This window comes from Antennarius striatus, chromosome 5 (genome assembly GCF_040054535.1).
Source record: "Antennarius striatus isolate MH-2024 chromosome 5, ASM4005453v1, whole genome shotgun sequence".
Classification (NCBI taxonomy): Eukaryota; Metazoa; Chordata; class Actinopteri; order Lophiiformes; family Antennariidae; genus Antennarius; species Antennarius striatus.
In genome coordinates, this window is record NC_090780.1 from 4916179 (window position 1) to 4940688 (window position 24510).

At 39.7% G+C, this 24510-nt stretch overlaps 1 protein-coding gene across 11 annotated transcripts in view; it reads left to right on the forward strand.

Moving 5' to 3' along the window:
- Positions 1-24510, forward strand: part of rap1gapb (RAP1 GTPase activating protein b) — a 56629-nt gene that overhangs the window by 19350 nt on the left and 12769 nt on the right. For 3 of the 11 annotated variants that reach the window (XM_068316171.1, XM_068316172.1, XM_068316179.1), the window contains exons 2-12: positions 5735-5828; positions 11905-11940; positions 14379-14426; positions 16843-16917; positions 17433-17618; positions 18134-18237; positions 21385-21463; positions 21565-21618; positions 21690-21773; positions 21865-21965; positions 22418-22547. In XM_068316171.1, the coding sequence (XP_068172272.1) occupies positions 5735-5828; positions 11905-11940; positions 14379-14426; positions 16843-16917; positions 17433-17618; positions 18134-18237; positions 21385-21463; positions 21565-21618; positions 21690-21773; positions 21865-21965; positions 22418-22547 (991 nt within the window). Of the gene's footprint in view, positions 1-1391; positions 1518-5734; positions 5829-10349; positions 10598-11904; positions 11941-14378; positions 14427-16842; positions 16918-17432; positions 17619-18133; positions 18238-21384; positions 21464-21564; positions 21619-21689; positions 21774-21864; positions 21966-22417; positions 22548-24510 lie in introns of those variants that run through there. The other 8 variants (XM_068316173.1, XM_068316176.1, XM_068316182.1 and 5 more) reach the window with 6 other exon arrangements.

The following is a 24510-nucleotide window of genomic DNA, read 5'->3' on the forward strand; positions in this document are numbered from 1 at the left end:
TTTTTTTTGCCTGCTGGAGCTCAGGTGTGATCGAGTGTTTTCCTCTCACAGGGGAACTTTATCCTCCCCCAGAGAATAACAGGGCAGCTCACCTGAAACCCCTGCTGGAAAACCACAATACAGGTTATCAAACGTCCTAGTTGTCCTTCATTGTGTCACGGTTGCTTGTGCATGCACGTACAGAACATCTGTAACATTACACACATGTAGAAAGATTTGGACAAGTCAGCATAGCATCAAAGAAACATAAATTTAACTTGCTCTTATTGGTTTGTTTCGTGGCCTGCTGCCTAACTTATTGATTGGCCCTTGTATCATTACATTTTCTGCCGCTTGGTAAGCGTACTGTAACTGCAATCCTGGAATGCTGTTCATCTGTCTTCATGAGAAATGGTGCAGAGCATGTATGCCAAAGGAGGAAGGAAGCATGTGCTAATCTACACAGGGGGGTGTCTCTGATGTAGTTTTATGTCACAGATCATTTATAATACAGAATTTTCTTCTTCTTTTTTTTCTAATACCTTCTTGTCTCTATGGCCCCGGTTTACTGTTACAACACTGCAAAGACGTGTGCATGACACATTGTGAATCATGCTCATTTCTCCCATTTCTGCTTATGTTTCCATGAGGAAGTGACTAAAATTCAACACTTACTTATAGATGCTGCACTTAGCTCCATGAATAAAGGTGGACATCCAGTTAAATCAATGCCTTGTATGACAGACTGCTTCATTGTGACTGTGCACATACGTAATGTGTGGTGACAAGTCATATTTTTTATGCATGAGATTTAGGTAAATGTGATTACTCAGTGTTACATTGGACAGCACTGACCTGTGCTTATTGTGGGTTGAACGTGGTTTGTATGTAATGACGTGCTACAAAGTCTGCAGCTTTTGAGTGCTTTTCAGGGCTTTTCAGCAAACAGCCAGTCGATGTGTCAAACAGATAATGGTGTGGTTACATTAATTTCTGCACAAAGAGTTTAGGGTGTCAGAAGCAGCTGTCACAGACAGACAGTAGGGTTGAAAGATTTGATGCCATTCTTTTCAGATGAAGTAATGTCCATGTTTCTTCTGTCTCAAAGCAAGAATACATTTATGAATATCAAATTTGCAGAATGTTTGAGAGACAAAGAATCAGGTACTTTTTAAGCAAATCCATAACTTGGTGGGATGTATCATAGACAGATAAAGAGAAAGATGAGGGGAGGTGAAGAAATCAAAGAAAAGGGGAGACGTAGGAAGGCAGTGATTCCGTCTCGGAGCAGAATAAAGAGTGAGTGGAATGTTTGTGCTCATCGCAAGGGAGGGTTGCAGGCACAGGGAGGGTAGGACAGAAAGGAAGGATAGAGGGAGGGCTGCTCAGAGCATCATCTAACAGGAGAGTGGCTCATTTCCGTCAGTAGGCGCTGGAGGACAGAAATGGAGTCAGACACACAGAGGGAGCGACACATAAGAGGAACGCCAAGTTGAGGAGAGGAAGCTGAGCTGGAAGTGAGGTGCCGCTATCGACAGGTAAGCTTAAATGGAGTTGACGGAGTGAAGGAAATAGATGGATAAACTGAGATATCAGAGCATTCAAAGTAAGCAGATAAGAGGGACAAATAAGAAGAGTTGAGGACAAAACTCTTTGGTGTTCATCCTGATTTTTCAATCTTTGACGCTGAAGATGCTGAACTTTCTCTTCGTCTTCATCCCCCAGCCTCCCCCAGTCAGCCAGAAGCTGCTGACTGGCATCTTGAGGAAATCAGTCTGTTTTAATTGTGCATCAACTGATCCACTTGATTGTAGTCTCTCTCCAATAAGTGGACCTGCAAAGCTGAGGGGTTAATGTGCGTTTGACTGCGTTTGTTATGTTTAGTGCTGTTGGAGAGGGAAAGATGCAACCAAGCAAGATATTACGACTGAAGCAAAAAAAAAATAATCAAATGTTATTTTTATCCGTTATTTACGACTCTAAGAAACTCAATCCCAGAGGATAAATGTCATCTTTAACTCAAGTCAAAACCCAGGAGATGTGCCAGGCGAGACAAATTAGAAAATAGCGTTCTCCGAATATTCATTTGAGCCTCATTTGAATGTTACAATTACCAAGAACAAATGAGTCTGCAATGTTTGAGTTAGAGCCAGCTTGCAGTTCACTCTCACAGGAAAGGTTTGTTGTTGTTGTTTTGGGGGTTTTTGGGGGGTTTTTTTTGGTGGCATCGAGAAAAGTACTGAAAGATGAAGATGATGGCGATTATTCCACGTTACAGAGAGACAATCACTTCTTCTGGACCTCTCTTATGAGCTGCAGCTGTATCCAATGGGCCATAATCATCCATCCATCCATCCATCCATCCATTCATCCATCCATCCACTTTCTTGTAGCTGGCACGATTGCAATCAACTCATCAACAACAGTTTATCTGTATGAGGGTTATGGGTCTGCTGGAGTCTACTACACCCGTCTATGGGTGAAATGCAAGGTACACCTTGGATAAGACACCAGGTCATCATGGGGCGGAGCTGCGATCATATTTTTGTTGATTTGTTTGTCTTTTGTTGTGTTGTTTTTCTGATTGAGGGGTGTATTACAAGTTTCTTAAACATCTCAGTTTGAGTGAGAAACTTCCACATACTCACGAGAAATGTTCAATATGGACTTGTGCTCATCATTGTGTAACTCAGTTGAGAAACAATGCATTAGAGTGCACCTCCAGTCTATCTGTTAATGCATGTCTCAAGGTCTGTTTATTTCAGAGGAGCGAGGTCTACCTTTAGTAGTTGCTTTTGCTGCTTGTAGCGATTGCATAATAAGTCGGCAAGACAAGCTTTTAGTTTAACTTCACATTCATTTATGTCCAATTTTTCTTTTAGTTATTGCAGTTGTGCTTTGATACAAAAACATACTGGTAGTCATTATGTTCATTATCTCATTACTTTGTGAGTTGCTGTAGTCTCTAATATATATTCCCCTGTAGAGGGATGCTTTGTCAACAACATGCATATGACTAAGCATGTATCATACATACATCAGTGCATACTTGTAGCTGTTTCTTTCCACAAATAGGAAGTGAGAGTATTATGTCTTCTGCAAAGAAGAGTTTGTGGAACATGTTTGTGTTCGTGTCAGTTAGAGAAATTTTTCATCGGGGCTGGAAGTTGGAGCGAGGAAGGAGGAGGGATGGAGTCCTCAGATTCTGGATCAGTTTTCCACTTTCTTTAGCAGTGATAATGGGAGCCTTTTATTATTATAAAAAAAAATATCAATAGGCCAGTCAAATAAAGAAAAGAACCTATGAAACTGAATCTGACTGCAGCAGCAATGTAAAGAAAAATCTACTCAAATGTATTCAGTCAGCTAATAGAGCTTCAGTTATCCGAAGCACCACTGGGCCACATTAAGCCTGAATTCAGATTTTTTGACCCAGCAGTCTGTGGAAGCAGCTGCTGGAAACAGTACGTGGCAGATACAGCTTCATAATCCCTTTGTCTAGTTTATAAACTTTCCTCTGCCAAAAATAAATGTATACTAAAAATAATACCAGCCTTTCAAACAGGCAATGTCAGGTTTTTTTGCTGTTATAGTTATTTAATATTTACAATTAGTTTAATCTATTGTATGTGTGCTTTCAATCAAAGACTCAGATGATGTTAGGACATCTGAATGTCATCATTTGAAACAAAATATTCTGTAAATTGTGCTTTTGTCTAGAGGACTAATGAGTAAAAGAAATTCAATATGGAGAGAAGAAAAAGCTTTTGTTCAGGATGTCTGTAAAAACAACAAAAGGCAGCCCAAAAGGCATCTCCCATTTAACACCAGCATGAACAAAGACAGACAGCCAGCTGTACACTGCTGTCTTTTTCTCAGTCTCTGTTTTGGCTCCAGTAGTTAATCAGATGCAAATAAAAGATGATCCTTTCACCAGGCATCATGCCTAAACTGGTGTTCAAGATGGCTGCTAAAGTGCGGTGTGGGATACACCTCTTGCCTGTCAGTCAACACACGGCCATAACCCAGTGACACCATGACCCCTTTGCTGCTGTGCAATGGATTGTCGCCAATCATTATCATTCGATTTAACATACACCAGAATTGGAAGGAAACCTTTCTAGAGCACTATGGCTGCGATCATGTTACCTTGTCTGTGTCTACTTCCATCCATGTAATTGATGACACCGAATTTTAATAATGGTTGATTCCCATGAGAGAATGTGTAAAAAAAAAAAAAAAAAAAGCTTTAATGAACATTTAACCCTGGATTACCTTTAAGATGTTTTATCACTGAAGGACCAAATATTGACCGTGTCAGCAGAGTCATAAACTCATCATTTGACCCTGTTTAAACATTTGCTATCAAATTTTAGTGTGCTTCCTCAGAAATATAACACACACAAACAACAGCTGCAGATGGGGGGTTATTAAATATTTATCTTTGATTTTAGACATAATAAATCCATATTGTATCCATATCTGGTCACATGCTAGGCTGGTGGTGTTTGATAACAAGAGCTCATATTTTGATTCAAAATATGACTGGAATCTGAAATGTGAAAGAGATTAAAATATTTCTGGCAAATATCATAAAGGAGTAGTTGCATAAGTTCTTGTTGGACGGGAGTGACTGAAATAACCCAGGAAACCTGATCTCTCTCGGCAGATTTTAAAACTTTTCGACAGCATTTGTCATCATGTCCTGATTGTGTTCAGGCTGCATTATAAAGGAAGACAAAAAAAAAAAGATCTCTCTGGAGGAATGTCAGCTCTGAGAAGCTAAAGGTGCTGCATCAAAGATCTGCAGCCTTCCAGGGTATCGTGATTAAGCGGGCAACAGAAAGCCGTGTCAGTGCTGTGTTTCAAATAGAATTCCTAACCTTTACTCCAGGCCAGAGGGCTGTTGTGATAAAAGTACAGCTCTGTTTACTTAGACTTATAGATCAGCCTTGGCTGTAATAGACAGGGCATTTTCAGAGCTGCAGTATTTGCTAATGGACTGCCTGCAGGGAGAGACCGCCATGTAAATTATCTCAAGCCTTAAGTCATATTGATGTGTAGAACGATGGTAAGATGGTGGAAACATGTATGAGCGAGTGCACATGTCGGCTTCGTTCTCACCAGGAATCAGATTGTTCTGTTTCTTTCACTCCTCAGCACCAGCAATTGCAAAAGCTGCAGGTTTGTGAACAGGTTGCATGCACAGACGGGCTGCCAGTTCTAGCGGCTGACTGTTGGGAAGTGTGAAGTAATGCTGTGACCTGAGCGCTGGTCAGACTGATAGTTCTCTCCAAATCACACAGGGAGAGGAAGACAGGCCCAAAGAACGACAGGTGAAGGTAGCAGGTTAACAGATGCAAGCTGAGGCTCCTTTCTTTTCTGACTTGAATTAGTTGTCACCTTTACCCACTCTTTAATTCTCCTCCCTGCTTCTCTGTGAAGTTTTTCTTTCTTGCCTCTGATAGCGATCATCTCATCACCTTCTACCTAGTTAGGGTGACAGCAAAAAACCAAAGTGAAGATGATGGGCTTTCTCTCCTCAGCCGCATAATCATGACAGCCTGGCTCATTGTACTAAGAACTGAGTGATCGTCGCAGACAGACTAAATTGTGTTACATTTTCTTGTGCTCTCATTGCTTAAATGAGAAACTCAGCTCAAGGCGAGCCGTAACCTCTCTCTCCTTTATCTCCCCTCCACCTACTCCCATCACCTCAACCCCCCACCATCCCTCCATCCTCTCTGACTCACAGGAAACAAGATGGAAGGATTCCTCGTTTCCCTGACGAAGTAGAGTCCTCGCTAGCGCACTCCAACCCTCCTGTTCTTCTTCCCTCCCTTTCAAAGGTAACCTGAGACATTAACACCCCACCACTGCCTTCAGGTTTGAATTCTGTGCTGCACAAGAATCAGAGTCAAGAATCTGATCTGATGAAGCAGACATCTTCAGATAGTCGACTTTCTCACACAATCTAGCTGTTTTAGAGCCATGGAAACTGAAAACCATATTCCATTTCCAAAACAGTATCAGGTGACCATATAAGCATGACATCAGGGTTTGCTTCAAGAAAGGATGTCTCTTGTTTATACTAGCCATTAAGAGATCAATCCGTACTGCACATAATTTTTGAATTCTGCGGATAAGGAGTCAGAATGTTTAAAAGTATGATTGCAAAACAAGTAAATTCATTATCATTGTAATCAATTAGAGCTGTGTATTTCATGTTAACACTATGAAAGTATCTACAGTTTAAAGAAACTGACTAATTCACAAGAAGAAATCAAAGATCTATTATTAAATCCCATTTTAGTAGTTGTGCTTTGGCTGCTTGTCAAATAAAGAATTGATTTAAAGATTCTTTTGATCACTTACTCATAACAGACTTCATGGTTAGCTCCTGTGGTTAGCCTCTTACAAGGCCATGTTATATGTGTGCCCAACAAATACTTTTCATCCAGCTGTGTATTTATTTGTTTGTTTGTTTATTTGTTTGTTTGTTTATTCAGTAAATTAACTGAAATTTAAATTAATTCACTCAAATTCATATACATGAAGATTTCTGCCTGTTCTTAAAAATGTACGTCTTCGTTAGGAATGAGTGTCTCTGATGTCACATGGATGAATGTATGAGAGTTAGAATGAGATCACTGGTTATGACAATAAACAATAAATGTATCATTTGTAGTTTATGCATGTGAAAATACCCTGCTCATATCGGAGAACTTCGACCAGTAGCTGCCATTTGTGTTGATTTAGTCCAGGACATGAGATTACTATTGACAGGTGTTAGATGTCTGGATCTGTATTCGCTGTACCTCCCTGGTCTCCTCCCTGTTCCTTGCTCATTATATCGCTGCTGTTCCATGCAGGTGAAAGGTGATTCTAATGCTCCTCTCTGCCGGTGATTCCAGGCAGTCTGCTGTCTCATGTGACACAGGGGTTCGTGCCCTTTTTCAAGAGTTTCAGGGACATATATAGATCTGCTGCACTTGTTCATTTCCATTACAGCAAATTCCATAGAAGGCATATTGGAAATATTGTTGTTACACATGCAGTGGAAATACCATTAGCGATGAATTGATATAGAGCGGCATAAAACTGGGTAACAGGGAAACATTTTTTAAAAAATTCCATTTCCAATCGCACGCTGCATTTTTAATGAATATTATTGTCAATAATTTAATAGTTTTATAAAAGTTACATACTTTCTATTGAGTGCCTGAATTAATTGTGCATCTGTAGTGACAGAAGTGTCATTTTAATGTCAACTAGGGATGAACACACTAGTGCTCTTAAAACCAAGGGCATAACCAAGATTGCACCGCTTAAAACTTTGCAAGAGGATGAAACAAAAAGCTATTTGTGTGATCTCTGAGAGTTTATGAGTAGAAGCTAATTGAAATAAGGACTAAAAATAATGTCACAGGGTTGTGATCAGACAATGCAGAAGACAGACAATGTCTCATCCAAGGTGTGCCCCGCCTCTTGCCCATAGCCAACTGAGAATGGTTCCAGCTGGTACATAAGCAGCTGTAGAAAAGACGATTTCTATCTTCTCCTCTATACGGATGGATGGATTGATGGATGGATGGATGGATGGATGATTTCTTGCATACTGGATTGAGCTGCAGCATCAGTCTGTGCTGATGCACTACTGTTGTCCTGCAAGTTGCAATAGAACCTTTGCTCATAAAGTGAGTGATTAAGATCTTGGCAGTAACTACTGCTTGTGACAAAAAAAAAAAAAGTTTGAAAATGAAATAAATGTGAGCGTCTATCATGTGCTGCTACTAACACCTGAACTGCTGGTTGTTGAGTTGCATTCTGGTTTATGAAGGGTGCTTCTGGATTATTTCTAGCTGTGATACTTTTATCTTTTTTAATCATTCGCGTCACTCCATCAGCTTTATGGTAATAGTGTTATATAGTATTTTGTTATATCAGTAAATCATCTCTTCAACAATTAACATGCACAACTTGTGTAGTTCAACAGCAATGGAGGGATACTCATGGTTTCCACAGTTTTATGTTGAAAGTTCAAGGTTTTTACTGTCCTACTTGCTCGATGAGCCGCTGAGTGATATTAATGTGTTACACTTTGGAATGCCCAGCAGGTGTTAATAGACATGCAGGAGATGTTCAGCCTTAGAGGGAGAGTTACCTCATTGTCTCCTGGGATTGTTCACTGTTTTTGTAAGACTGAAGATTTGCTTCAGCATACAGAAATCTTTGCAGTGGTTCTGTAGACCATAACATCTTTTAACCTGTTCATCTGAGTGTGTGTGTGTGTGTGTGTGTGTGTGTGTGTGTGTGTGTGTGTGTGTGTGTGTGTGTGTGTGTGTGTGTGTGTGTGTGTGTGTGTGTGTGTGTGTGTGTGTGTGTGTGTGTGTGTGTGTGTGTGTGTTGGGGGGGTAATATGTGTGCCTGTGAGGTCCCTGAGTCCACAGCAAGGTCATGATACTCTATGGAGTCAGATCTGGTGAATGGACCTCAATGGATTTCCCGTGGCTGAAAGGATAGGCTTTGCACCCATTGATTAACTCCCTTTGAAGTTCCGTCTTCCATTCTGCTGTATTGCCATTGGAGAGGAACCCACAGACCATCCACGGTGGCGGTGCAGGGAGTAGGTGTCAGACATGATTTTGATTTGGATGCGAGTCAACGGTGATTTTCAGCTGTGAGGAGTTAATGAATTGCTGAGATGAAAAGATGTCCAGACTGTGGGCTCCATGGACAAAAATGTGTTTCATATCGACTTATTCACATATGACATACACTCAGCTATTGATTCATGACAGCTGATCAATGAATGACATGATTAGATAGCCATTTGCTCTTTTTTGTCTTCGACAAACACTCGCAGACACTTCGCAATTTGCTGGTAATTTACTCTGAGAAGAAGGGACCCCCTCAGGCATATAGACACTTACAGTGGATTCACCGCAGAGGCTCCATGTCATCTTTAACAATAGGAACCGATATGTAACAACTCAAAAGAAGAAAAAAAACTGAAAGCCCATCAAAGCCAAGTCAATGCTCTGATTTGTTTCACCTGTTCATGGCTGATCTTCCTGTTGAAATATTATTCTGATAGATCGCACCACATATTCCCGCAGCACTCTTGAAGCAGTTGACTTTCCTCACAGCTTTAGCTGATATCACTCATCAACACAGATTTGCAATCAGATGCTTTACAACTGAAACAAGTCCTCATAGTGTGAATCTGAATAGTAATTAATATCACCCTCAGATTTTGCCTGTGATCATCAGTATAAAGCAGTCAGCTGTTCTCTCAAATCTTTGTTTGGCATTCAGCAAAAATCAGACCAGACCTGAGCAAAGAGATGACCACAGATGAGAGTGACCACAGGTTGAGCTCATGTTATATAGTCATGTGGTTCTGATGCAGTATAATTTTAAAAATCGATATTCTGTGCACCTTACTCTACTGCCACTTCTCTACCTTGCATGTATTTCCCATCAATTTACTTCAAAGGAAATCAATTCAGGAAATTATATGTCTGTTTATCCTCGTTGTGTAATCAGTACCTCTTCACGTACAGGAAATGACGTCTCTTCTTAAAAGCTTTTAGCAGCTTTTTCTTAGAGGTAGTTCAGTGCTGACATTGGCCCAGTGGATATAGCTCCACAGAAAAGACTGCTTCAACACTGTCACAGAAAGCATCTTCTGCTATCTTCTAAGTTTAACGATTGGTGTGCCCAGATTATTATGCACCCAGGTTGGCTACATTCTCCATCTGACTGTAGCGTCCACAATTGCAAGGAGTTGGGCTGCTTTCCTAAGATAACGCTCGGAGCCTTCACATCATTGCTTCCTTATACCAAGGACATGTTGCTGTGAATGGTGCATCCTAATGTGGAAACTTCAGAATGCACCACTGAGTACTGAGTGGTATTTTTCACCTATGATGGCTGCTTTATGTCAGAAACATTTGTGTCCCTGCAAATGGAATAAAAACCTACAAATGAGCTCTGATGGTGCTGTTAAATAATTTCTCAGAATGTGCCGTACAACTCCTAGAAACATAAAATGAAATTGGCAAAAAGTCTGTTCCTAATTACCTGAGACGTGAAAGAAGTGTTTTTCAGGGTGATTATGAGATAGAGGAAAATGGGAAGAAGCTATTGAGAGAGCAGTGCATCTTTTAGTGCGTCCATGCGTAAGAGTGTGTGTTTTCAATAGAGTACATAGTGCAGAGTACAGAAGGAGGAGGGGAGAAACATTGTTCCTCCTACTGAACAGCTGTGTGTCTATTGGAGGTTGGAGGGCATGAAAAAAGGGAAGGAAGGGGAATGATTGTATCACATAACCACACATGCTTTCACCTCACACATGCTGATATATGGACTCTGATGGACAGCTATCAAGTTTTGTCTGCTTATTGCCTGAGTGTCAGCGGTGTGAAGCGTCTTTGTCAATCTCACCTTCCTGCCGTGGCTCTCAGTGACATCAACACCTCACTCTTGTCAGTTTGCCTGCGTTGGTACACGTGGAAGGATGAATGACTTCAGGATAGCTAAGAATGCCTTGCTGGATGGACTACCCAGGAGTCCATCCAGCAAGCCTTTACTCAAGAGACGATGCTACAGTGATGTGAGTATATTTCAGTTGCTAATGAGTTCTTTGTTTTCCATTTATTGCTGTTTTTTTGATGAAGGTACATATTTGAGTTTGATATTGTAACACAAACTGGGTCCCCTGGCCTAGGGTCTACTTTAAGCTTCATTCAGTCTTGATGCATTATGTTGGTGTTTAGATAAAACTACTTATAGTGATGCATACTTTTCCTGTTTTATGCAATCAAAGAATTCTACATTGCATCTGTACATAGTTCCAGATCCTTTTCTGTTGCTCCATAAGTCTAGAAGTTCATTCCATTCTATCAAGATAATAGTCACTAGTTGCTGTAGAATCATATGTGTTGACATTTGTTTTGTAGTCAGGAGAGAAGTAACTACTTGAATATCATATTGCACTGTTTATTTTCACACACAATAGACTGAGGTAATACCTTTGTCTTTACTGGGTCAGGTGAGTTATAGTTGGTTTTTATGGGCGGTCATATGATTTCAGTTTACAACGATACTTTTTGCATATTCGAAAGGACAGACGTGCACATTCCAGTGTGTGTGTGTGTGTGTGTGTGTGTGTGTGTGTGTGTGTGTGTGTGTGTGTGTGTGTGTGTGTATGTTTTGGAAGCACTGCAGGCCCCCTCTGTTAATTTTTGCCGTCATGTGGAAACATCAGCTTGGCACTTCAGTCCACTTGTGTTACGTGGTGAACAGTGGGCTACACCATGACAAGCAGCACCATCAGGGTGTGATCCTGTTCATCTCAGGTTGGAGCTGCTTAAAATCTGTAATGTGGCCTCTGCAGATGAGAAATGATTAACTGAGGGTGTTTTAAGTGTTTGACTGGATTTATGTCTTATTGTCAAAATTAGTATAGCCAGGCCATCCACATCATTCACATTTTCTTTGCGTGTGCATTCAGCAACAACATTCGACATCAGAATATCCTCCTGCTAAATTGTCCATTGCATGCAGTCAGGTGAGCTGATGACTGCAGCAACAGTGAGAATCGCTGCAGCGCTCTGAGACTCATTTCTCCCCCTGAAGAGTTACTTGTTTACAGTATGTCTGAGATTCTCCTGGAATTGAATGGAGCCTCAGCGAGTCTCGTATCAGGTGGAGCAGGAGATGCATTTACAGTCATTCTCTTCATGAAGTAATGAATTGGGAGACGTCAGATATTCCTACAGGAGACATTGTATCTTGAGACTGAGCAGCCAGCTTTAAAATGAGCAGAGATGAAGGATGAGTGGAGTCATCAGGGGAAGCATATCAACACAACTGACAACCTATACCTCTGTTTGGATGTCTGTCAACTCTCTTTCCCAGACCTCGGACCTGTTTGCCATGATCGAGAGGATGCAGGTACTGCAAATGGTCCCAAGCCTTTCATACTAACTGCTGAAATTTCAATGTTCTCCCTCCACGGCTGTAATCAGATTGCTTCCTGAGATTTTTGCTTGCTTAAAATACAGAACTTCCATTTTCTTCTATTTCAAGACTCCCGTTTAACTGCTATTCTTACTTCTGTATTTCAGACCAAATGTCTGTTCATGTACCCTCCTCTTTGCCATAAATGTGTTTTTGAAATTGCAGTAGTGACAGCCCCAGGCAATCTTCGCAAACCTAATGCCTCTGAATGGCCTGAAGAGAACCTCTGAGTTTCATCTTCACAGTTGTGTCGCTGTTTCTGCATCAGTAAACATGTGAAAGGCTGTTATATTACAGGCTGACTGGTAGTAATGCAGTTTGTTGGTAGCTTCTGGGCATGTTCGATATGTCACACAAAAAAAGTGATAACAATGGTGGGAGGGCAGATAATAAGCTAATTTGCTTTTAAAACATGCAAAATAAAAAGTCATCATGCAAAGGATAGCCCATTAAGGATATAGCTAACTGGAGCCTGTTTAAAGGAGAGACTATTTATTTATGATAAATTATAGTTCAGTATTAGGGACAGTTTTTCAATTCCTAAAACAAAGTGTAAATTACATATAAATTATAACCATGTTTACATTAGTGTACATTATATAACCACAAATTTAAAGCTTCATTCCTTATATAGTCTGAATTGTCAGGCCTGCTGATATTTAAGCTCTGGTTCCAACAGAGTGGCTGTGGTTCATGAGGTGATGGATTTTTACCAATGATTTAGTCAAACCTTATACAAAGATCAAAGGCCTGTTTCTACCACAACCACAGTAGTTCAACACAAGCAACAAACAGGATATTATTTAGAGACCAGATAGCACACATCTATGAAAAACCTTTATCATCATATTTTTATGGGGTATCTGTCCATTTGAATGAAAAAAAGACCTAGAATCCTTTTATAGATTCCACAACATGTTGATTATCAATTACTGTATAGCTTTATTTTCTAAACTCAAATTAAAGGTGTATTCAGAATGGCTTAACTTTGGTATCGTTGTGCCGAAGTCAAATTTGCATTGTTCTAAAATACCACTCAAATAATCTACATTGATGCATTGTATATATCATTATTGAATTTAAAAATGTCTGGAACTCTGTGGAGACTTAAATAAACCCACTGTTTTGGAGTCTCAAGGAACTACAGTGATCCCTCGTTACTCACAGTTACACAGTTACCCACAAAAATGAAATTAAACAATATAGCAACAAACTATTTATTTTATTATTAATGGTAATTTAAACATTTGTGAATCCTCCCCTACTGATATTTAACCACCTTATTATTACTTATTAACCACCGTATTACCTTTTTCCACACTCTTATTTTTCTTACACTCTTATGAGACTCACGAAATTCAGCACTCTTCCGGATGCCGCCAACCAATAGAATGCGTGTACTGTATCATGTGACTTCCTACTAAAAATCCGTGATGAGGCGAAGCCACGCGTGTTGATGCGTGAATGCGCGAGGGATTACTCTACTAAGGAATCACTTGTCACTTGGTAACAAGTCAAGCTGTCCAGGCATGAAGATGCGTACTTGTAATGCCTAATCAGTCTATATTGTAAAGTCCTTTTGATCTTGAGATGTCTTTTTTTTGAAGTTTGCTGTAGGTAGATAGAGGGATAGAGGGACCATATTGTCCAGCACCTGGATTGTAGCACTCATGATCTACAGACAGCAACAGCATCTTTTATTATTAGAAATCATACTCTTTATCATGTGTGAGTAAGTGGTGGGAAAGGGAAAGGAAGAAAAAAAAACATTAACAGAGGTAGTATGCTTCAAAGGAGAAATTTAATGAAAGCCTTTTCAATTTCAATTTCATTGATCTTCCTTAATCCTAAAAGCATCCAATTTGATAAATTTCAAATTATGCTGCGGGGAACTCTTTACAAAGGAGCCACTGATCATGAATGCTTTGTTAGTCTCTCTGTGCACTTCATTGAAGCAGTCTCTACTCAGTAGAGTCAGCAGAATAAGGAGAGATGGTGCTGATGGAAAGTTCTGTTTTGGCACTTTTGGAGCCTTATGTAGTTGTAGCTTGTGATATCTATACTTTGGCTTAATGGGAATAACTCCCCTGCTCTTGTGGAGTTTCCCTTATATTTTTCTGCAGCTACAATATCTGTCTCTTATCCATCGTCTTTCTGCAGCCTATCTGGTGATTGTGCTTGTGTTGTGTAAATGTAAACTATTATCATGTAGAGCTATCTCATGCTATGGTATAGTATGAGAAACTAAATGAATGCAACAATCCAAAATGTCCTGTATGTGTGTCTGTTCTCTCTATCTGCACATATGTCTGAGATAATTCACCTGCTCCATATGTAGTCTTTCATTCTCCTTCCTCTCTCTCTATCTACAGGGCTTCAGAATGGATGAGCAGAGATGCCCGCTTCCTCCCCCCCTCAAAGTGAGTTGCAAAACCTCACATCTCTTCATAGACCATGGCCTGGTAAAGATCCCATAATGGCAGAGTTATAAACCTTTCCTTATCAGCTGTCAGACAGGCTTTTGGAAGCTCACAGACACAGTAAGGGACTCAATGGGGACTCGGGCTGCAAAATCATAAGTTGTCCTATTGGCTAGAAGAGTAATTCAGTTCAAAAACTGGAAGATACTCTTAGCATGGGGTGTTAAGACAAGACAGAAAGGGCAAATAGTAAAAGGTAATCATCATAAAGAAGAAAAAAACATTCAGTTTTGTGAAAAAACTACTGGCTACTTGGTGTGGCTACTCTCTAATATTCACTCATTCATTCATTTTTCGATACCTACTTCATCCGCTATCCTGGGTCGCGGGTTGCTGGAGCCTATACCAGCCAACTGAGTGTGAAAGGCAGGGGACACTACAGGCGCAACACCAGTACACCACGGGGCCACATGTAGATGAACAATCACACACGCACACACTCACACCCATAAGGGCAATTTGCAGCGGTCCAATCCACCTGAATCGCATGTTTTTGGAGGTGAGGGGAAACCGGAGAACCGGGAGAGAACCCACGCAGACACAGGGAGAACGTGCAAACTCCGCACAGAGCGGGACTCGAACTGAGAACCACCTTGCTGTGCAGCGACAGCGCTACCCACTGCGCCGCCGTGCAGCACACGCTCTAGTATGTGTAATGATACTGGCGTTTGGAGACCCTATGTAATTGAACTAATTAAAGGAAACTGGTATCAGCGCTGTAATATATGACAAATAGAATCTCGACATTCAATAATATTTTAAAAATATTGTCTGTCTTTTTTTTTTGTGAAGTTCATCTTTTAATATATTCAATCAGTAGTTGTTTTATACATAGTATTAGTAGCAATGTACATAGTAAAGGAGGAGTGTCCTTGCTAGATTTGTGGAGGAGGAAGTGCAGACTGAGATGCAGGAGGAGACAGGGGTTCTGTCTCCATCCCAAAGACAGTCATTACTGAACTTAATCAAGCAGAAACAGTGAAATTAAAAGGTCCAGGCAAAAAAAAAAGGAAAAATGTGGTTTTATAATACAGTATTCTCTTGCTTATTTGTGCTTCAAGATGTGACGTTTTTCTATAGACTACCTTTTGAGAAAATAAATATTATGATTTCTGGTTTCTGTTAGGCTTTGCTGGCCCCAACGGCCCGCGACTGATGTATGTATGTGTATATATATATATATATATATATATATATATATATATATATATATATATATATATATATATATATATATATACCGAATTGGCCCGAATATAAGACAACCCTGACGACCCCCTCTTTTTTAAGACTCAAGTTTGAAAAAAGATTTTTTTGAACACCAAATTTAATTTTTACACAGAAAATAATTACAGTACATCTGAAACAAATGGTTATAACAATATATTCGAGAGAAAAAACATGTTATTGTGCCTCATTCAAATCATGCAAAACTGTCTATCACATCTTAATATCTGTATTTTAAATATGTTGACTAAAGTGCAATCACATTTGTAAATCAATGGTGAGTGGCCCCGACCTTGCTACCATCCGAGAACCAACCCACTTTTCTCCAGATTGTCGCAACGTTTCTCCATTATTTGTTATCTCTTCTCTTATTTTCTTCTCTTTTCTTTCTTACCACAATTTTTTTTAATTTTTCTTCTTCGTGACAGGGGTTGCTTTGGCCTGGGGAATTAAGGTCAGCATTCGCTTTAAAGATATCTGGCGCCATTAGCGTTGTGAATGGGTATAATGTCTAGACCCCGAATGTAAGACTACCCCCACCTTTTTCAGTCTTACTTTAATGCAAAAAACACCGTCTTATATTCGGGTCAATACGGTATACATACATACATACCTACATACATGTGGGTATGTATGTATGTATGCATTTTCGCGCATTCATGCATTCATCTTTGTGGGGTTCCTGACTTTATCAAATAGGAATGAATCTGAATAATGATTCATGTCGTTTATAATGATTTGTTTTCTCCTGTATTTCAACTGACTTAGAAAAATTAATAGAAGTTATAGAAATGTCAGGGAGTAAATGAGAAATGAAATGCTTATAATCATGTGGTGTCCAGCGATGTCATTTGAAGTGTGCGGCATGCATTTGCCCCCAGCGGCTGAAAGCTCAGTAAGAGCTGATTAATTTTCCATTTCAAAGTTAAAGGTTATGTTTTTCCATTACATGTCAAAAAGGACTACTTTAACTCACCAAATAAGAATACAAGGCATCTGTTGCTAACATGGTCTTGGCTATTCCAGCAGGATGAGAAAGCCTCGTAGTATGGATTCTACTATAGTTTGTCTCATTTGTTGCTCATTGTTATTTCACTCAAATAATAACCTAAACTGAATGTGCCACTAGGAGCTGTTTCACACGTATCAGTTTCTCTCCCGGCAGACAGAAGAGGATTACATCCCTTATCCCAGTGTTCATGAGGTAAAACTATAACTCTCCTCACAAATAACTTACACTGCAGAATATGTTTTATGGACAACAGAAAAGCTAAATGTTTAAATGGGGAAAATACAGTGTGCCCTCGTTCCTCGCGGTTAATGTGTTCCACGAACCACTCGCGAATAACGAATTCCACGATAGAGCGATGAACTATTTATCTTATTATTTACAGTAATATAAACATTTCTGAACCCTCCGCATACTGATATTAAACCACCTTCTATCTGTATTAGCTTTTCCCACACTCTTATCGACTGTTTAAAGTACTTTTGTTTCTTACGTACTGTAAGTCCAAGACTCTTGGAGCATAGCGCACTTCCGGATGCCGTCAGCCAATAGAATGTGCATACGGTATCATGTGACTGATGTCACGAGAGTTGATTTGCGAATGTGCGAGGTCGCACTGTAGTTTGTCAATATCAATGAAACCAATGTAGTGCTTAATGTAAAGCACGTTTCTTTTTGGTTTTTTTATTATTATCCTCCTTCCCTTTCAGGTTCTGGGTCGTACCAGCCCTTTTCCACTCATCTTGCTGCCCCAGTTTGGAGGCTACTGGATTGAGGGAACCAATCACGAGCCTAAAGATCCCCCAGAGTCCGATCAGACCCCCTGTCCCACCTCCCATATCAAACTAGAGACAAATAGCATGGCCAAGATCTACAGGAAGCATTTCATGGGCAAGGTGAGGGTGAGAAAAGGTATTCTGTTCCAGTGCATTACAAAACAGAACACATCACATCAACAACAACATTGTCTCGTCTATTGCTGTTTCTTCTGCTGGATACGGGCGAGAGGTTGCTAGTGCATCACAGGTCATGAGTTGTGAAGAACTTTAAACTATACAATCAAAATACAAATGCCCACAGTGAATATTGCATATGCTGCAATATTACACTGTATAAAACTAAATTGTGAAACAAATGTCTATATTTGTAAGAATGTGCAAAGAAAAAAAGAGAAGAAAAAGAATCTAAGCAGTGCATTTAACCCATATTTGTTAAAATTAATATACTTTTTTTGCTGTTTCCTCTATGCCAGCTTGTTAAATGGTTTTCTACACAATGCTGTTCATTCCCTTGATTACGTTATTTCATTCACAGCATTTCATTCACGTTATTATAACAATTTAACCACTGTGTCATCCAAATATTAACCACTCTAGCTAACACAAAAATGTGTTTGATTTTCTGCCTGCAGGAACATTTTAATTATTACATCATAGATGCCGCCCTCGGCCATTTGGTCTTTTCCATGAAATATGATGTCATTGGGGATCAAGAGCATCTGCGCTTGATGCTTCGGTACATATTTATCTTTTATATTATCTTTTATATTTATCTTTGACCTGTTGTCCCTCTTACAAGTGTTTTTAACGGCAATCCTTGACAATAAATACCCAGAGATGTCTTGTGTTTAACCCTTGGACCCCAGATCTATTTTGGACGTTTTTTGGTACCTTTGATATTTGTCTCTACATACCGCATTAAAAAAGATTTAACATACCTATTTTTGGTATGTTTATCTTCAGCACAACTTCAGCTTTATGAAGAGATAGTTATTTTTTCCCTATAACTTACTATATTGACATATTGGGGCAAAATAGACACACACAGTAAAATTTGAAAATGAAAAATTTTGTTTTATTTCACATAAAAACCAAAAACATTCTCATCAATTTGATTTTGAACTCCAAAAAGGTTGCCATAGGCTTCTAACATAACTATATACAGTTTGTGTCACTTATGCCACTCTTCAAAGTAGTTTTTCAAAATAAAACACAGTGCCACGTGAAATGCACGAATCACGAGATGTGTTTGTATCACGTTACAAAATGCACAAATCACGGTACATGTTTGCATCACGTGACAAAATGCATCCCCGCTTGTACGATGGCGACTATATGGACAGAAATGGCGTCTGCCATCTGATTATACCACATAAGTGGCCATTTCAAATTCTTATCTTAGATCAAATGTAAACCATCGTATCTCTGGTTTTCCGGGGTCAATCAGCTCCAAATAAAAAGTGGAAGACAGTTTCACATCTATACTGTCGTATAAACATGTGCACAGCAATCCATGTTACGGAAGTTATTTATTATATTTGGTTTAAGAACATCACGTGATCTGAATGTTCATAGTGTAATAAGGGTCATTACTGTAATCAACACAACAATGTAGCCATAAGAGGACATAAGCCAGTGTCTTATTGTACCGGTCCCAATCCCAGATAAATACAGACGGTTGTGTCAGGAGGGGCATCCGACGTAAAATTTTTGCCAAATCAAACATGTGAATCGAATCTATGACTTCCATACAGGATTAGTCAAGGTCTGGGTTAACAACGACCGCCATCAGTGCTGTTGACCTAAAGGGTGCCGGTGGAAATTGGACTACTGTTGGTTGAAGAAGGAGAGGAGGAAAATGTGTTTGTAGGAAAAGACAGAAGAAGAACGCCAAGATTATAGGACTGAGAGTAGGGCCGTTGAATGTTGGAACTATGACAGGAAAAGGTAGAGAGTTGGTGGACATGATGATGCAGAGGAGGAAGGTAGACATACTGTGTGTCCAGGAGACCAGTTGGAAAGGTAGCAAAGCTAGAAGTTTAGGAGCAGGGTTCAAGTTGTTCTATCATGGTATAGATGGGAAGAGAAATGGAGTAGGAGTTATCTTGAAGGAGGAGTTTGTTAGAAATGTCCTGGAGGTAAAAAGAGTGTCAGATGGAGTGATCAGTCTGAAGCTAGAAATCGAAGGTGTGATGTTCAATGTTGTTAGTGGATATGCTCCACAGGTAGGATGGGAGCTGGAGGAGAAGGAGATATTCTGTTTGGACTTTGATGAAGTGATGAAGTGAGGGAGTTGTGATTGGAGTGTATAAACAGGAAGAGGTTAGCTATGAAGAAGTGGGACACTGAGAGGACTGAGGAGAGTAGACAGGAGTACAGGGAGATGCAGCGTAAGGTGAAGGTAGAGGTAGCAAAGGCCAAACAAGGGGCTTATGATGATTTGTATGCTAGGTTGGACAATAAGGAGGGAGAGACTGATTGACTGTATACAGGTTGGCAAGACGGAGAGACAGAGATGGGAAAGACATGCAGCAGGTTAGGGTGATTAAGGATAGGGATGGAAGTGTATTGACAGGTACCATAGTGTGATGGAAAGATGGAAGCAGTGCTTTGAAGAGTTGATGAACGTGGAAAATGAGAGAGAACAAAGACTAGAAGAAGTGGTTGTTGTGGACCAGGAAGTAGCAAAGATTAGTCAGGATGAAGTGAGGAGGGCATTGAAGACGATGAAGAGTGGAAAGGCAGTCGTTCCTGATGATATACCTGTAGAGGTTTGGAAGTGTCTAGGAGAGGTGGCAGTAAAGTTTCTGACTGGGTTGTTCAACAGGATCTTAGATAATGAGAAGATGCCTGAGGAATGGAGGAGAAGTGTGCTAGTGCCCATTTTTAAGAACAAGGGAGATGTGCAGAGTTGTGGCAACTACAGAGGAATAAAGCTGATGAGCCATACAATGAAGTTATGGGAAAGAGTAGTGGAAGCTAGACTAAGGGCAGAAGTGAGTATCTGTGAGCAGCAGTAGTAGTACATGTGTGTGAATGAGAGTACATGTGTGGTGTGAGAGAATGAGATACAGAAGACAGGGTAAGATGGAGGCAACTGATTTGCTGTGACGACTCCTGAAGGGAAAAGCTGAAAGGAAAAGAGGAGGACTGCAGTCGACAAAACAATCATATTTTGATTTTGAAAAATTTTATGTTGTTAAAAAATATTCCCGCCTTTAAAACTTTGGAACGAATTGCATTCCTGGGGACAATAGAGGTCTATGTTAACCATTTATATTCTGGGAGGGGAGAACACAGGTTTGTGTGTTGTAGATAAATTTACCTATCTAAATGTTGACTTGTGCCATCGAGTGCTTAACAACCAGCACACTATTCATCTCTGTTGTGCATGCCTCCCACCCACTCTCACCCACACTTGTACCACATCACTGAAATCCTCTAAAAGGCAGGCAAGGGTAGAGAGGCAGAACTCGATGGACCATGTTACCTGTGAATTAATTTTGGCACCTGTGAGACTCCACTCCACATTTGATTGCTGTGTTCCCTAACTGTTAATGCAGTTTTAGAGTGCATGAATATGCTGTGAGACAATTCAGCCCACGACACTTCTCACGCACGGATTTATTTCCACTGGATGGTTACCACCCACATTCATTCTACAGTGGAATGTTAAAAAAAGATGGGCCAAGTGATAAAAGATAGATTCTCCCTTCTGGTCTGGCAATGATTTGGTCTGCTATCTAGCTAAGGGAAGATGACAAAACAGTTAAAAATATGGAAATTAATGACCACAAAATGACATTTTTTGCTAAAAAAAAAAAAAGAAGCTGCATGTAGAACAGAAGTCATCATTTTGTCTTTCAATTTTGATGTCTCTTAGGACAAGACTAAAAACTTACCATGATGTGATTCCAATTTCCTGCCTCACTGAGTTCCCCAACGTGGTTCAGATGGCCAAGGTAATTCACAGAATATAGATAAAATATTGGAATATTATAAAATATATTTCCATGCCTCGCTTTTACTGTAAGAAAGTCTGAATGCACTGTTTCATCCACAGCTTGTTTGTGAAGAAGTGAACGTGGATCGATTTTATCCTGTTCTCTACCCAAAGGTAAGTCCTCTATCCACTGAAAATACACATCCAAAAACTTGACAGGAAATGTCTTATTTTTACTTCCTCAGGCATCAAGGCTCATTGTCACCTTTGATGAACATGTGATCAGTAACAACTTTAAGTTTGGGGTGATTTATCAGAAGTTTGGCCAGGTGAGTCTTCTTCAGAGACCTGGATGCTGTTCTCTACATTTGAAGTCATGTGTTGCTCGTCCTAAAAATGTCCTTCACTTTCTCTCTGCAGACATCAGAAGAGGAGCTGTTTGGGAACATGGAAGAAAGCCCTGCCTTTGTCGAGTTCCTGGAATTTCTGGGCCACAAGATTGAGCTTCATGACTTTAAAGGGTTCAGATGGTTTTCAACTCAATTTCCTTCAATTTTCTCAGCAGCAGGTTTAAACATTTATGTTTTAATCTCAGGATAACACTCCACCACATGTCTGTCAGAGGCTGGCCATCAATCTCTATGATCAGAGTCTGCCTTAAATGAATCCCTGAAAAGGTGATTTAGAGTGTCCTGATATTTGGAGTGCTGCTGATATTGTGATTGAGTGGGCAGAAGAAATGCCCTTGGCATCGCCTTAGTGATGGATGAGGGTGGATTGACTGGATGCTCTGGGAGCACAATCTTATGTTCCACTCTAAATACCTCTTTGTTTCTTTCTCTTCTATCTTCCTGTCACCTGCTCCCTTCAATCTCTTTGATTTTACTTCACTGTCTTCTCTTGTTTTCATATTCTCTGTTGTTTTTAATAGCTTTGTCCTAAAATCTCTTCTTATTTTCCTTTTCTCCTCCAGGTTTCGAGGTGGGCTGGATGTCACTCATGGGCAGACGGGGATGGAATCTGTCTACACAAGTTTCCATAATAAAGAGATTATGTTTCACGTCTCCACCAAGCTGCCTTACACAGAAGGAGACTCACAGCAGGTATAGTTGCATTTCAATGATTGGTTGTGGGAGCAGTTTACTTCATTAATTGATTCCTAGAGGCTTCTCCTTGAGACTTGTTAGACTACCATGGCAGCAGAAATTGGTCAAATGTATTCATCTATCTAGCTATCAATCTATCTATCCATGTATCTGTCCATCTCTCTCTGTCGAAAGTAATGATAATACCTGAAATAGACGCTTGCATTACAAAAAAACAAAACAAAATATGCATAAATTTATCAAAGAAATGTTGTGCCTTTAGACATTTAGAATTTTCAGCTATTTTTTTGTTATTGTTTCAATGGAAGGATTTTTTAGGACAAGTTTGACAGTACTTTGATCTGGGCTCACCATGTTATAGAAATTCCATCTCCATCTAACTCTTAACAGAAGTGAAAAGAGGCTTTGATTGGAGTACTTTCCCATTTATCTCATATCTGCACCTTGTCTGCCTGTCATCATTATTGCAATCCTTCTCATTTGACTTTGTCCACTGGTGCTCATGCATAATGATAATGAGTAACAGCGATGGGACCATGGTCAGTGACTGCATGAGTCCTGATCTGACTGTTCACACCACCGTTACATCAAAATTTAGTTGTTCTATATCAGATATGCACCAGACATGCATCTGATTTAGGACATTTGAAAGTCACCCAGAGTAGAATCAGAAAGCTCAGATTCCATGTGATTTACTCTCTTTACACAATCGTGGGAAATTAAAAAACCGATGTGTTAGATCAGAGCAAAATTTATTAAATTTAGTCCCCTTTGCTCTACGGTGTGAATGTAACCTCTGCATCCAGACTATCTTTTAAACTCATTGTTCAAATAAATCACCAGACTCCAGGAGGGGTCATTATATCTACTGTTCCATGAGAGTTATATTAATCTAACAATAAAAATACTGAAATACCCATTTAACAATTGAACGTTGTTTATGCAGGTTGGTTTATTTAATGTCCTCAGTCACTCTGATGACCAATAGAATTGTGTTGTTGTTTTTGTTTTAATTTGACCACTTGCTGTAAAGAACCACTGTTATTTAGTCAAGTCAAAGTCAAAGTCAGCTTTATTGTCAAGTGTGCCATATATGCATGACATACAGCACAGATGAAATCCTCTCTGACCCACGGTAAACAGGCAGTACAACAGGCAGTACAACAGGCAGTACAACACAGGTAGTACAACACAGGCAGGACAACAGGAGGAATTATTTCCTTGATTCTTTCCTGCCATAAGCTGCATTACTTCTCAGCTGCCATACTACACTATTGTGACGTTTGTTACCACAGGAACCCTGCACTCAGTTCATATTGGTGATGCATGAGAACAAAACAGGACATAAGTAACACCCACATGGAATGATTCATGAGGTGACTAAAGAAAAAGAAGCCATGTACAACTGAAATATCATTGTTTCATAAAAGAGAAAATGCTAAGTGAATGTAGTAGGTTTGAATGGATATTACAGTTTTAGGTGTTTCAATCCAGCCCCACATTCAGTTAATTGTCAAAGGTTGCACCAGGTATTTTAAATTCATCAGTTCAAAAAAACTGAGCTTTCAGAAAGCTTCTCGTTCATTTGACCCCAACTTCATTCTAAACCTGTTTCATGTCTAAGAAATGCATTTTGTGACAAAACTATCTCGTTTTCTTTTACCATACAAATTCTGGTTATTTTCTCTAGAAATTATGAAAGATACAAATCTATTACAATTTGCATTTAAGTCCAATTACAAAAATGCAATTATTTAAGCCGTGAAATATCCCAAACTGCTGTTTGTTTGGCAAATCACAACTTTCTCAGTCTTTAGCTACTCCCACTTATAGGAGCACAAACCTCCACCAAGGCTGTAACATTTGGAAGGGTTTGTGGAGGAGGTTTATCCTTGTGCAGTATTTGATAGACATGATCTCTGCATAGTTCAAAAGTTTAATGCTGAATGATGAAAAATGC